Source organism: Impatiens glandulifera, chromosome 8 (assembly GCF_907164915.1).
Source record: "Impatiens glandulifera chromosome 8, dImpGla2.1, whole genome shotgun sequence".
NCBI classification, from domain to species: Eukaryota; Viridiplantae; Streptophyta; class Magnoliopsida; order Ericales; family Balsaminaceae; genus Impatiens; species Impatiens glandulifera.
This window is the reverse complement of record NC_061869.1, coordinates 11,422,006-11,437,181: the sequence shown is the minus strand read 5'-3', so window position 1 is coordinate 11,437,181 and position 15,176 is coordinate 11,422,006. Positions and strand designations below refer to the sequence as shown.

Genomic DNA, 15,176 nt, shown 5'->3' with positions numbered 1-15,176 from the left:
TGCCAAAACATTTGCTCGCGGTCCAGACCAAGGAGCAGACCAAAAAACAAGAAGAAAGAAAATATAAGAATAATATATAATCACCTAAACCTTTCGAACCAGAATTTTTTTGTTTTGTTTTCCGGTAGAACCGTCCATTCAGACCGCATTTTGACCGATTCGTAAGGTTAACGTATGGGAGTTAAAAATTGGACTGTTCATTAAACTGTTTCGCGGTCGGACCGGTTGAATCGTCGGTCGGACTACGTATTTTAAAACAATGCAAATTATCTATATTTTTTACTCTACCATACCAGAAACTCTATTGTTGAGACATAATCTAGATGTCATGCATATTGAAACAAGTATTTGCGATAGCATTGTCGGAACAATGATGAATGTGAAAGAGAAGACGAAAGATGGACTGAAGGCTTAGAAAGATTTACAATTGATGAGCATAAAACACTCGTTACATCCCGTTGAGGTTGATGGAGTTCTCTAATGTCTCGATGTCCCATACATACTCTTCTAGTAAAAAAAATATACTTTCTCATTACATCGTCTGTTGTATTGGTCAGACTTGAGCTCCACCGACATAGAGCATCTTTTGAAGTCGGTAACGGTAAGTGTTAATATCTTATTTTATTAACTGTTAGGATCTAGGTCGCGGCTGGGGAACCGGAGTCTGGCCGGTTAGCGCGTCTCACTCAAAGGTTGGTGATTAATCCGGTTAGAGACTAACACCGGGTTTCAATACTACACAAACTGTCACAAACCCTTGAACCTAGTTCAAGTGCGGAAGTGGTTTGTTTTAGGTTGAAGCAGCACACACACTGGATGGACAGAACCGGATATAGATGAGGTTGGTTTGGGATTGCTGGGTCGGTTTTGGGATTTATTAAGTCGGTTTAGGCAGAGTCGATTAGAGCACAAGACCGACAGAAAGTAAATAACAAGACAGAATTTTATGGATGTTCGGAGATAAACTCCTACGTCACTCCTTCCTCTCGAAACCGCGAGAAGGATATTCACTAAGGAATACACAAACACAATCCAATCGAGACTTATTTTCTGCTCGATAACACTAGTACAATTTTAAGCGAAATTGTAATCACTCTTCAAATAAACACTTAAGCTCTAAACCTTGTAGAGAAATAAACTTGCAATAAATCTTAGAGCTTGTAGTTGGTAGGATTCGTTGACTGGTTTCTTGTGCTGCCTTAATTCCTCTTCAGCTCCTTCTTTTATAGGTGAAATGTGCCAACGGTCACATTTTATTTCCTTAAATCTGATTGGTTGAGCAGAGGTTCAGTGATTCAGACCTGGCGGTCTAGACTTCCAGTGTATAGGTCAAACCGGCTAGGTTTGTCTTTTACTCAATATGGCAACTGTCGGTTGGACAGTTGCCTTTACCTGGAGGATTGCGCCTCTGATTTATCTTGGAGTGGAAAGATCTTGTCGGACGATCTTCTACAGCCTGCATACTGTCTTTAGACTTGTATGAATATGGCAATACTAAAGTCTGTCCCTTCGGTATCATCCTCAACAGATACTTGAAGTATCTATTTGTACTGGTCTGTTGTTTATGTTAACCGGATGACTTCCGGTTTTTTCCATAACTTAAGATTGGCCGAATGTTCAATGATTTTGGCCTTCTGATTTGACCGGTTGAGTAACTTGACCGGTTGAGTAACTTGACTGTCCTGCACAAGAGATTTGTTTTTGTTAAGTTCTATTTAACCGATCTAATTTTATCTAACATAAACTTTCATTCTCTAATACATAATAATAATTAATATCGTGTCTTTGCATAATCGTTTTGAGGCAGTGCCAGAACCTATTGAGTATTATCTGAAATAGATAATGGAACATGTTAATGTGGTTTGTACCGATGTGATATCATCCGGAATCATGTTAAAGCTCGTGATGGGGATATATCAGCTATCAGAGCACACAAACCGAATGAATATACAGAAGATAATTGAAATTACATTTTGGATCGTCACTTTCTCTGAGACTATTTATGGGTGAATCTTTAAATTCTAAACTTTATACATCATTGTTTATAATGTAACTAAGTATTAATTAATGTTTTCAAAAATAGGTAAGAAGCGAGTGGAATTCACATAATAGGAAGAATCTTTGAATGACACATCATGCGGGGAGTGTGTCATTCTCTTAGGTGGCAGCAAAAATGGTAAGTATATTTATTCAAGAGTAATTATAATATGTTAACTATGTTTTTATAATTAACAATACAAACATTTAATCTTCATAGGAGAACACTATGGGTATAGCGCTGTCAGACATTGACCTTTTCTATGAGACATAGTAAAAAAAGAACAGGTGATGACTCTACTCGTGTGGTGGATCCCCATATACAAGAGAAATTGTAAGTGTACTTCATATTTAACTTATTTATTGTTGTTATAATTAACTAATCAACTTTTGTTTCTTTTTATAGGATGTGATGCGTTAGACGCTCGAAAGAAATCTCGATATGTTCGATTATGTGCTGACTGAGAACGTTTTTGGACGACAAGGGCACGAGAGGATCATTGTATGGGATCAGGCGTGAGGCCAACCTAGTTTAGAGGAGATTTGTATAGTGGAATCCAATCTCAACGGAGGGAGAAAAAGATTGAGAAGTTTTGTACTAAATTACATGAGGAGACTTTAAAAAGAGAAGAACTGAAGGCTATAGTTCTTGAGTCAAAAAGAGAAGTACTTGAGACAAAAAAGAAAAGCACAAGAGACAAAAAGACAAGCTCTTTAGGCACAAAGACAAATGGAAATACACATGGAAAGACAAAGGTAAGAATTTCATAATCAGTTGGCGGCATTTATGGCGAGATATCCTCCACTTCCACCTCTGGATCAATCTAGTATATGATGCTTTTATCTTTTAATACATTGACCGACATATGGGATAATTGGGATTTTGGTTTATTAAATGATTGTATTTTTGAATGAATTGAGATTTAAGTTTATTGAATAATTGTATTTTTGAATTATTGAGATTTTTGTATATGAAATTTGGTATTTCTAATTTGTGTATGATTTAGGTCTGAAATTAGTTGGTTTAAAATATGTAATATTTGGTTTATAATCGTTTTGTTTAAAAAAACCTATTACAACCGAGAGCAATAGGCTTATGATCTCGGTAAATAATTAAATTTAGCTTTGAGAGCAATATAAAGACTCTCGTTAATATTTTAAAATAATCTCCGAGAGCAACGCTAACGCTCTTAGTAACAGTTTAAAGTCATCGCCGAGAGTCGTTCATTGCTCTTGGTTATAATTTATCTCCGAGAACTTAATATTCCTTCGCAAATAGCTTTTATTTTTTCACCGACAACTTTATCACCGAGACGCTGCGAGAGCATTAATCGCTCTCGGTAAATTCTTTCACCGAATGCATATTGCATTTCTCCGAGGGTTTTTGCCCTCCTTAAAAAACAACTTTTTACTAGTGATTAGAACACCAAACATTTCTCAATTACTTACGAGTTGAAACCAATATGATTGATTAAAAATTTAGTTAAACTCGTATTTTCAAATTTCATAGTGTTTTTGATAAATTATAGCATTATTCAATATACTATTTGCAATTGAGGTAGAATGTTAAATAACCCGTCATATTTTTCAAAAAGAACAAAAATCTTTATGTAAATTTGTATTTTCTATTTAACATATTTTGTTTTAATTTTCATATATTAAATTTTTATTTATTATATATATTATTTTTAAATAAAGTATTTGTCTTAATTTTTATTTAATGTATTTTATTTTAACGTTTACCTAATATATTTTATTTTAATGTTTATATAATGTATTTTTATTTTAGTGTATAATATTTTTATTTTTATTTATAATATTTATTTGAATAACTAAATTTAATAGGTTTAGTTCTAGATATATATAATATATTTATAAAATTAAGTAAAAATAAAATATGTGTTATTTTTATTAATTTTAAATAGAGATAGATAAAAGGAGTGATAGAGAATAGAATTTGGGAGAGGGAATGACGTGTCATTACATCACTAGGTAGAAAAGTGATAAAAGGTGAGTAGAGAGAGAAAAATTGTTAATTTTTCAGCTCAGACCAGGCCACGCCACATAACTTTCTCTCCCAAATTCTTCCCAATCATTTCTCTTTTGGAGAAGGGGTTCAAAATGGGGTATTATGAGAAAAACTTTTTGAAACATAGTGCTACGGTCCAGAAATAAAGGTTGCGGTCCCAAAATAATTACAGTACCCTCCATCGGTCCTTTATCTTCACCCTCATTATTTTTTATGTTTTGATTATTTATTTTGGACTATTTGGTATAGACCAACAATATTTCTCTTCTCACCCTTGATTCTTCTTTTCCCTCATCCCAAATTCTTCATTACAAAACCCTTCCGCTACACTTTGATTATATATTTATACCCGGTCCTAGAGATCAAAAACTCGATTCTTGAGATCAAGAACCCATAAATTCTAAGTTACAAATTAAGTTGTAACATCTTGGTATCAGAGCAAAACGATTCTCAAATGAAAGAAACTCGATAGCAAATAAAGATGGATGCTCTTAAGACACTACTCGAAGGTCTGTCCTAACAAACGGCTGTTATGCAAGCTTCAATGGACAGAAGGTTCAATAACGCTGAAGAAAGTTTGGCAGCCATTGAAAGTGGTGCATCTAATAATGGCCAAGATTACCGCACCTGATCCTATTTTAATGCTTCTTGCTACGGTCCTCCTATGCATAGGCTCTTCCAATATGGTCAACACTACGTTCCTCCAAAGGTTGATCTTCCTGAATTTGATGAGACTAATTTGGAGGGCTGGCTCATATTTTCCGAGCAATTCTTTAGGGTGTACAAGACGAATAATGTCACAAAACTGGACAATGCCCGCACTCACTTTTCAAATGAGGCAAGATTGTGGTATGGCTCATATTTGTAGAACCGCAACCATAGAAAAGCCTTGTCGTGGGATGTATTCAAGAGAGATCTCTTGATGCGATTCGGTCCTCCCATACACGACCCCCCATGAGACAAGGGATGAAAATGAAGCAGGTAAGCACTGTCCAAGAAGCAACATACGCGTCCCTAATGAGCAGCAGACCCTTGTACAACGATGAAGCACCGCTGCTGCCTAAGCCATCAATTGTTAGCACAGCCTGGCCAAGCACCAACATTATAAGCATCAATTGGACAACCAACCCCAATAATTCTTCCTATGCGTCTTCTTTTAGCATAAACTAGGGCTACATGAAGCAATTAGACCCGGCTGTAATGGATGAAAACAGGAAAGAAGACCTATGTTATACTTGCAATGAAAAATGGGAGACTAACTACAGGTGCAAATCCAAATTATTCATGGTCTCGGCTAATCAGCAAGAAGTCCAAGAACTCGTTCAAGAACCCACTTAAGAACCAGTTTTTAATGATCCACCTTTGCTTCTTGAGACAAAGGATGAACCAACAATTTTTTTGCACACAATCACGGTCTTGCAAGGTATGCCTCGGTCGCATGTCAACATAATACAAGGCAACCAGCTGGAAAAGACCTTGGAAAAATGTAGTGTTTCTTCCACGGTACAAATAAAGAGTAAGAATGAAAGCCAAATTGTTTCACTTTTTTTGAAAGACACACTTGAAAATTTCCAGCACATAATCGAAGGCTTCAATCAGTTATTCCAGCAACCCAATAACCGACCACCAGCCAGGAAAATAATTAGAATCCATGGTTACTTTACTTCCCATGTGTTACTGGTTTGGAAAAAGGACTGGGCTTGGATGTTTGAAGACACTCTAGAATATAAACGGAAGAAAATGGCCATTTTGTTGTACCTTGGGTGCTGATCCGAAATAAAGACTAGTTCTGGAATTTTGATAACACCATAGGGTATAATCAGAGCTGGAAGAAGTTTTTTATATATCTTCCCCATGTTCTGGAAAAATTGCAGCAACAAAGGTCATCTCTCAACAAACGAAAATCTGATTTTGGGTGCACAGAAATTTCCCACATGGCTGAAGTGGCGACTGACCCGGCAATCCTAAAGACTACAAGGACCTGGCCAGCTCCACTACTGAAAAAATGTTATCAAAGGCTTATAAAGGATTGTGGGCTTATGCTCCGACCCTAGCTGGACATTCTGAAATCCGACCGAAACAAGAGAAAATAGTTTTCTTTGAAAATAAGGGCATGCGCATTAGAGGTTGACCAGGCTACTGTCTTTTCGTCGAGGGTGACGAATTTTGAAGGGGGAGATAATTCTACGGTCCAGAAATAAAGGCTGTGGTCCCAAAATAATTCAAGCACCCTCCATTGGTCCTATGCAACACTTGGGCCAGATCTTTGTTTTAATATTTTTTTTTTCTTTCCCTTTTATTTTTCAAACTGAATTCTGTTATTTTCTAAGTAGTTGTTGTAACTGAATATTCTGGGTAAAGACAACAACTATATAAGGCTGATCTCTCTTCCTTAAGGACCCATGAATGGAATAATGAATATATGAAATTACTTGTAAAATTTCGTCACCCCCATTGTCTTTTATATTTTGATTATTTATTTTGGACTGTTTGGTATAGACCATCAGTATTTCTCTTCTCACCCTTGATTCTTCTTTTCCCTCATCCCAAATTTTTCGTTACAAAACCCTTCCACTGCACTTTGATTATATATTTCTGCCCGGTCCTAGAGATTAAGAACTCGATTCTTGAGATCAAGAACCCATAAATTCTAAGTTATAATCTAAGTTGTAACACATAGGTACACAAGGAATTGTCTCACCAAACAAGCCCCCAGTTTGTCCAAAAAAATAACAAAGTATTAGAAAACTAATTTCAAACAAATTTAAATGGAAGAATGAAATTAATATTGTGACTATAAATATGAACGAAAAGTCAAAAACTAACTTAACAATAATAAATTATGTTTTAGTTACAAGATTAGCACTATTAAAAAAATCGACATTTACCGAAGGTTTTATAAAACTCTCCTAATTGATCCCGAGAGAAATAAATCTTTCAGTATTAAAAATAGATTCCGAGAGTCGTGTAAAACCTTTGGGTTTACGAATTATTACCGAATGTTATACACATAACTTTCGGTTTTTCCCTTCTTAAAAAAATCAAAATAATTCTAAGTGTTGGAAATTGGGTATTTGTGAAGGTTATTCAAAAAACTTTCGGTTTTATCTTTCCTGGATTTTTTAATTACGAAGGTTTCCCAATAAACCTTCGGTTTTGACTCATCCCAAAAAACATGAAAAATAATTCTAAGTTTAGTGATGGTTATTTTCAAAGGTTTTTCAATAAAATTTCGGAAAAACCTTTTCTGAAATTCTTAATTGCGAAGGTTTTCCAATAAACTTTCGGTTTTGCCTCATCCTAAAACAATTAAAAATAATTATAAGTTTGGTGATGGGTATTTCCGAAGGTTTTCAATAAACCTTCGGTTTTGACTATTATCAAAACCGAAACTAACATGAAAACCTTTAGTAACTACCTTTATAAATACAAACTCTAATCCTTCTCTTTTTCATTCACCTCTCTTCTTTCATTCTCTTCTGCCCGCGCCGCAGCCGCCTCCGCCGCTTCCCTTCTTCTTCTTCTCGCATTCGTCGCCGATCCAGGTTAGATTTATATTGTTTTTTTAATTATTAGATTTAGATATCAAGATTTAAGGTAGTTAAGATTATTTGTTTGGTAATTTGATTTAGATTTGTTATTGTTTAGATTAGATTTATGTTAGTTTATATTATATTTTGTTTGTTAAATATATATTATTTTGTTAGATTTTGTTAAATGTATGATATATTTTGGTTATTGAATTGGATTTAAGTTATATTAGATTTGGATTATGGTTATTTTGTTTGATTAATATATATGAAATGCATTCAGGATGAGTGATTCATGGAAAAATCTTCGACGTACACCAGAGAAATTGTCCAGACAATACCAGAATTTGATAGCAGCATCAAAAGTTGAGGAAGAGGCGAGACTAATAGCGTTGGAATTGGAGCAAATCCGATTGAGGGACGCAGAAAGAGGTCAATTGGTTACTGAACTGAAAGCGGATAATGCTAAAATGAAGCAAAAACTGGAGAACCTCGAACAACAAGTTCATTATTTTAAGAAGCATAAGCAACCATCCCTCCCCCCCCCCCCCTTCATCTACTAATTAGTAGATTTTAGTGTTTAATTTATTATGTGTAATTTTTTTCGTTCAAACTGATGAAAGATTTGGTTTACTTTGAATTATGATTTATTATTATCTTTTGGTTTATTTATATGTTTATGATTTTTTCCCTTTATTTATAGGATTTGCATTTATTTGAGAAAATTATAGAACATGTTTGAATTATACTTTTGTCAAAAAGTGGGGGAAATGGGGTAATTGCGAAGGTTTATTGAAAAAACCTTCGCTTTTGATCCTTCCCCAAAAAATTCTGAAATTTTCTAAGTGTTGGGGAGGGATATTTGCGAATGTTTTCAATAAAACTTTCACTTTGACATCCGATGATAAAAAATATCTTTGTAAATTCTTGAAAGATCTTAAGTTGCCTGATGGTTTTTGCTTAAATATCGACGGTTGTGTAAAATTGGAAAAGAAAAAGATTTCTGGATTAAAGAGTCATGATTGTCACATTTTGTTGGAATATCTTATTCCTTTAGCAACCCGTGGATTACTTCCAGATAATGTGTATGATGCGTTAGTAAATTTGTCTTGGTTCTTTCGGTTGTTGTGTTTCAAAGAGTTGATTGAAGCGGACCTCGAACAATTGTACATGGATATTACATTGACACTTTGCAAATTTGAAATGATTTCCCACTGTCAATCTTCGACATCATGATGCATCTCCCGGTTCACTTGTCATTTGAGGCTTTGCTTGGGGGACCTATCTAGTATCGATGGATGTATCCGTTTGAATATTACATGGGTACAATGAAAAGATATTTGCGGAATAATAACTACCCCGAAACCTCTATAAGCAAGAGATATCTTGTAAATGAGAGTATTAGTTTATGTGTCAGGTATATGGAGGAAGAAGAGCAAGAAAATGCACAAACTGAAATCTCGGGCATTTTAATATTTTCATCGTTGGAAGACCTATCTAACGGAAAAATATACAACTTGGATTATAGCGATCGAGTGACAGCTCATTCATACATTTTGAAAAATTGTCTCGAAGCAGAACCTTTTTACATGTAAGATTCCATGTTGCTGTTATTAATTAGCATTAAGAGTATGCTATTTAATATTCGATCTATTTGCAGAGATTATATGTAGTATTGCAATAACAATGACTCCCGTGGAGAAACGTTTGCCGCTTATTTCAAGCATAGAGTGAGTAAATTATAAACCATATCTCCTAACTCTTTATATTTATTTTAATGACTATATTTCGGGTATATATATAGGTCGCTCAATTAGCAGAAATTAACGACATATCAAGAGACCTCAAGATCTTAGGAGAAGGTCCAAGTATGTACTCGTCTATGTATGTTTGGTGTAAAGTAAACGGATACAAATTCTGTACAGAAAAACACAACGAAGGTTTGACCACTCAAAATAGTGAGGTGGTTGTTGAAGAGTACAACGGGTCTGAAACTATGTCATACTACGGAGTTTTAACGGATATAATCGAAGTACAATACTTTTCTCATAAACGAGTTATTTTATTCAAGTGTAAGTGGTTTGATACACACTCGGGGGAACTAGGAGTGAAAGTGGATAAATATAGTTTCGTAAATATAAATGTAAATCGAATTTTAAAAACTCAAAGTCAAGACCCGTATATATTGGCGAGTCAAGCATAACAAGTATTCTACGCCCCTGATATATCAGCCCGACCCGGTTGGAAGATTGTGACAAAAATAAAACTCCAGTTTACAAATATATAGTTCAGATTAATTAATTAGGTAGATTTATATTTTTTTACTTTATATTCATTCTTATTACTATTTTATTTCAATTATTCGCACATTTATTAATGGTATGCATTAAAAATGTCTAAAGATCGTAAAGAACTTGGAAGAGTATGAGGAAAACACCCAGCAAACTGTCTAGGCCATACCAGAACCTACTTGAACCACCTATTAATGTGATCCCGTTAGCTACTGCTCCCCCAATAGACGAGTATATTGATGTTGCTGAGGTTGAAGAGTTTGTAGAGAGTACGTTTGCTGATATGGGGGATGACGATGAGGCTGACGACGAGGGTCACAAGGAGCCTCTAGAGGAGGATGACGAGGAGGAGCACGGTTCCACTCCCGACCCATCATCGACAGGTAACATGTTTACACTTAGTTATTGTTTGAATTGATTTACATATCTAATTATGAATTTGATAATTTTGAAGAATCTTGTGCCTGCAAGAGACGGGGGAAGAACAAGAATATCGCGCTATCTAAGAGGCCAGCGAGGACAAAGATTGCTCTGACTTTTAGAGAGGTAGATGGGAGACCCGGTGGTGCTGACGAGGGAAGAACAAGGTGGTCTAGACATTTGGGGTCGGTTGTGCGGGACCCCTCAGCCGTCTCACATCGTCTTCTGAAGTGGAAGGCATTAAGTGCTGACCAATTGGATTCAATTTGGACTGCTATGACGGTAATAATCATTACTTAATTATACATTAATCATTCAATAATTTTTTCTAACTTTTGAATGTTTTTATTTTCAGGATTCGTTCGAGTCTACTAGTGGTTCTATTGATCAATATTGAAGGATCAGATTGGCACACGCCAAACAGATATGGGATAGATGGCGCTCGGATTTGAACAAGAATTATATCCTTATCCATCAAGGAGACGAGGCGACGGTATTGGCTAATCCTCCGCCGGACTATGATCGAGATGATTGGGAGTTTGTGTGTCGCAACCATTACTTCACGGAAAAATTTAAGGTACGATTTTATAAATTATAAAATCTAATATTAATTATTTTAACTTCATTTTTTATTTCAAATACAGCGCAACAGTCGAACCAATGTTGTCAACATAAATAAGCTCAAATTCCCACATCATACTGGAAGTAGACCGTTTGCTCAAGTGGAGGAAGAATTGGTATGTACATTATTTATAATAACTTAATTATAACGATTGTTAATAATTTTATAAATCATTAATTTCAACATGAGCTTGAAATGAGACAGGCTCCCTCTGTCATTGGAGTATTCAAGAGGACTCGTACCCCGAAACCGACAAAAAGAAAACTCAACCCCCGTCTTGGACGAACGCGTGTAAGAGAAAATTGTAAGTTAATTGAATATAGCTAGTTTTTTATTATAGAAATGATAATTTATTTCAAATTTGCAGGTTGAGATGGAGGAAGTTCTTAGTAACGAACCGGAAATATTTGATTTTGAATTGACAGAGAGGGTGTTCGGACAACAAAAACACAAGGGAGTGTTCGAAATGGGATCAGGCGTCCAGCCCACACACTTTCGTGAGGATTGTCGAAGTGGAAACAGTTCACAACGAAATAATGATCGATTGTATGAAGAGAATCAAAGAATGGCGCTGAAACTGGAGGAATTGGAGAAAAGGGACGAAGAAAGAATGCGCACAATTAATGAAATACAAGAAATTGTGACAAGAATGGAGAGGGAGAGGTTAGAAATAAATGCATGAATGGAGAGCTTCAAATTATTTATGAGGCAACATCAATAATCACCACCTCCTCCTCCCACCAGCTAATTCTAGTACGTTTTGATTGGTTGTTTCGACTGAAAACATGTTTATGAATTGATTGTATACGTTTTTATTTGAATTTAAAACAGATTGTTTGAATGATTAGTTTGGTTAAGAATTTTGGAATGATAATGGCTATTTCTTTTATGAATGACATTTGTTTTATTATTGATATATTGGTTTGGTTGAATAGGTTTTGGTTGCGCACAAAACAATCGCCCTATTTTATACATTTTGTAGGGAAAAACCGAAAGTTAAATGGAAATCTTTCGGTTTTTCTTCAAAGGGAAAACCGAGAGTTATATGGAAAGCTTTCGGGTTTTCCCTTGAAGAAAAACCGAAAGTTCTTCATAAACCACTCGGTTTTGTATCAAAGGGAAAAACCGAAAGTTAATTGGAAAACTTTCGGTTTTTCCATTTGAAGAAAAACCGAAAGTTCTTCATAAACCTCTCGGTTTTGTATCAAAGGGAAAAACATAAAGTTATTTGGAAAACTTTTGGTTTTTCCATTTGAAGAAAAACCGAAAGTTCTTCATAAACCTCTCAGTTTTGTATCAAAGGAAAAAATCGAAAGTTATTTGGAAAACTTTCGGTTTTTCCATTTGAAGAAAAAACGAAAGTTAATTAGAAAACTTTTGGTTTTTCTCCAAAGTGAAAAACCGAAAGTTTTACAATTAACTTTCGGTTTTCTCTCGGGTATCTAAACTGAAAACTCTACAACATCTCTCGGTAAACGCCTAATTGTTTTTAACGAAAGAGTCAATACCGAGGAATGGCGAGAGTTACCTAAACTTTCGGTATTGGGTCTATACCGAAAGATATAGGGTCAAAACCGATAATTTTTACTCTCGTTTTTTACCCCTTTTTCACCAGTGTAGAATGATAATTCTTCTAAAAGTCTTTTGGGAAAATTCTTTTAAAAATCTAACTTACTAAGTAAAGATATGTTTTGATAATGTTTAGTCGCAACTTGATTAGTATATAATTTAAGAAAAAAATGTTGATTTTCATATACATTAGGTAAAAAGTAATAAAAGATAAAACAAAAACAAAATTAATAAACCCTAACTTACCATGTAATCCTTAAATAAATATATATTGTGCCCACCTTCAATCTAATTCAAAAAATAATTTATTTTTATTTTTTTAAGTTTAGAGAAACAAAGGGGGTTAAAATGTTGAGAGGGTGGGATGATATATGCTGATAACAGATCAGGAATCATTAAAGATGGGAGCAGATATACTATTCTAGACATATGTATACATGTATTTTTTTTTTATATATATACTTTATAAGAATGGCTAGTAGTTTGTAGAACATCCTCCCAACAATCAAATGAGTTCCTCTGCTACTAAAGTTTTGTGCTCCCTTCTTCCTCTCTCACTAGGGAAGGGGCTAAATCAGTAAATTCTTCCTCTCTCACTAGGGAAGGGGCTAAATCAGTAAATACTATTTTTTTTAAATATCAAAAATTGTGTGGGAACACCGGACATCTAGAATTCGGTATCAGAGAATCACGTGTGCACAACAATGTACCATGCATCAAGAGAGAAAAATTAAAATTCAATGATTTTGATTTAATTTAAAACTATGGTACGTGAGGTTCAAGTTGAGGAAAAGTAGATCTGTTACTATTAAATATACACTCATTCAAAACAATATTAATTATAGATAAGGTTTCACTACCTTTGACCTCTCGAACACTTGATATTTGCATTTTCAAACTCCGTTTCTCCATCCTAACAACATAATGGTGTTAATCAAAGACAATGAAGATTTCGATTCGGTAACATTTACAGATCAACAAGAACAAGCAACCAAACATAATACAAAGCTAATCATCGGAATCATCATCAATCTAATCTTCATATCAATCTACCTCATCATACGTTTCGCCCATCCCTCAAAACCGCAATTCATCATTCAAGACGCCACTGTCTTCACCTTCAACCTTTCGTCGTCGTTGAATCTTCTTTCCTCCACTCTACAAATAACCATCGCCTCCAAAAACCCAAATGACATTTCGGGTATCTATTACGACGATCTGGGTATCTACGCAGAATATATGAATCAACAAATCACTTACCAAACAGACATTCCTAGAGGAGTATATCAAGGACGTAAGGAGATTCATGTTTGGTCTTTGTTTATCAACGGAACCAACGTACCAATTGCTCCGTACAATGTACCTTTTCTTAAATAGGATTGGTCTATAGGGATTATTAATCTTACAATTAAGCTTGATGGACATGTCCATTGGAAGATCGGGCGTTAAATACCCGTAAGTATCGTATTCATGTACTCTGTTCCGCTATGTTGGATTTTGGCAAGGGTAAATTCGGTAGTAACAATTTTAACGGCGTTTTTGTCTTTGACTCCGTCAAGTATCTGCTCTATCGCGATGCAGTGTCACTTTCTAATCAAGTGAATGAATTTTCATTATTTATATTTCACTCTAATTTATCAACTGTTCTTATTCTTATTCTTAGATATTATTATGGTTCTTTTCAATTTAACATTTTTGTAACTCATCAAAATCTTCTCAATGAAGAAATCAATTTTATTAACGGTTTGCAAATCCAGATTTGTTTGAATTAGGGGCATTGTTTTGAAAAGTCTTTTAGCATGAATGGGAGTTAGATCAGCGAAATGTCGCTAATAATAAAGTAATAGTGGTAAAAACTACCTTAGCAGATTGTGTTTTTAATTATTAATTTTAATTTTATTAAAAGAATATTAATTTTATTCAATTAGGTTTACATTTGACAAACTTGAATGAACATGGGAATTGTATCCATTTGCTTCATGTCGTAGAATTGGTAGACTATATAAAAATTTATCACATAATATATATAGTGAAACTAATATGATAAAAAACAATTCTTGTAGTAACAATTCCACAACAAAATGCACATTCAAACATTTATCAATTAGAGTGGTTAGATGGTAAATTAAGGTCCAACCAGTTAAAATATCTTCCCAAGATAGATGTGATCAAAAAAATCAGATGAAATTACTAGGATTGATGAGAGATAAATTATTGTGACAATATATATCAGAAAGGATTCCTATTACGAAATCCTTATTACGAGATTCCCTATTCCCGAGGAATAATATTTTTTTAAATATGACTGTTTTATCCTTACCTTATAGGGAAAATGAGAACGGAATCCTTAAAAAAATATATGGACCAAGTTAACCAAGAAGACAATCTTATTAAAGATCAAATAGAATGGTACAACTGATGAAGGAATAATAAACCTGACCAGGAATTTTAAATGAACTCAATATCAAAGAATTGATGCCTTGAATAGATGTCGAATACTATGTGCGAGATCAAGGTGGAACAAAATTTGTACCTCCTCTAAAACTCACATAAACGGCAATAGTCTAGTCAATAGCTAAGGATGTAAATGAAAAGATATATCGTGAGCTATTTGAATCTTCGCTCCGTAAAAAGTTTGTTGAAGCTCGTTCATTTAGTCTTAATGAGCCGAGTTCGAA

The 15,176-nt window shown here is 34.5% G+C and overlaps 1 protein-coding gene across 1 annotated transcript; it reads left to right on the top strand.

The window, feature by feature from the left end:
* The first annotated feature begins 13,422 nt into the window (after window positions 1-13,422).
* LOC124912996 (NDR1/HIN1-like protein 1) lies at window positions 13,423-13,875 on the top strand. Its single transcript, XM_047453622.1, has one exon. It carries the CDS (start codon window positions 13,423-13,425, stop codon window positions 13,873-13,875), a length of 453 nt encoding a protein of 150 aa, XP_047309578.1.
* The last annotated feature ends 1,301 nt before the right edge of the window (window positions 13,876-15,176 follow it).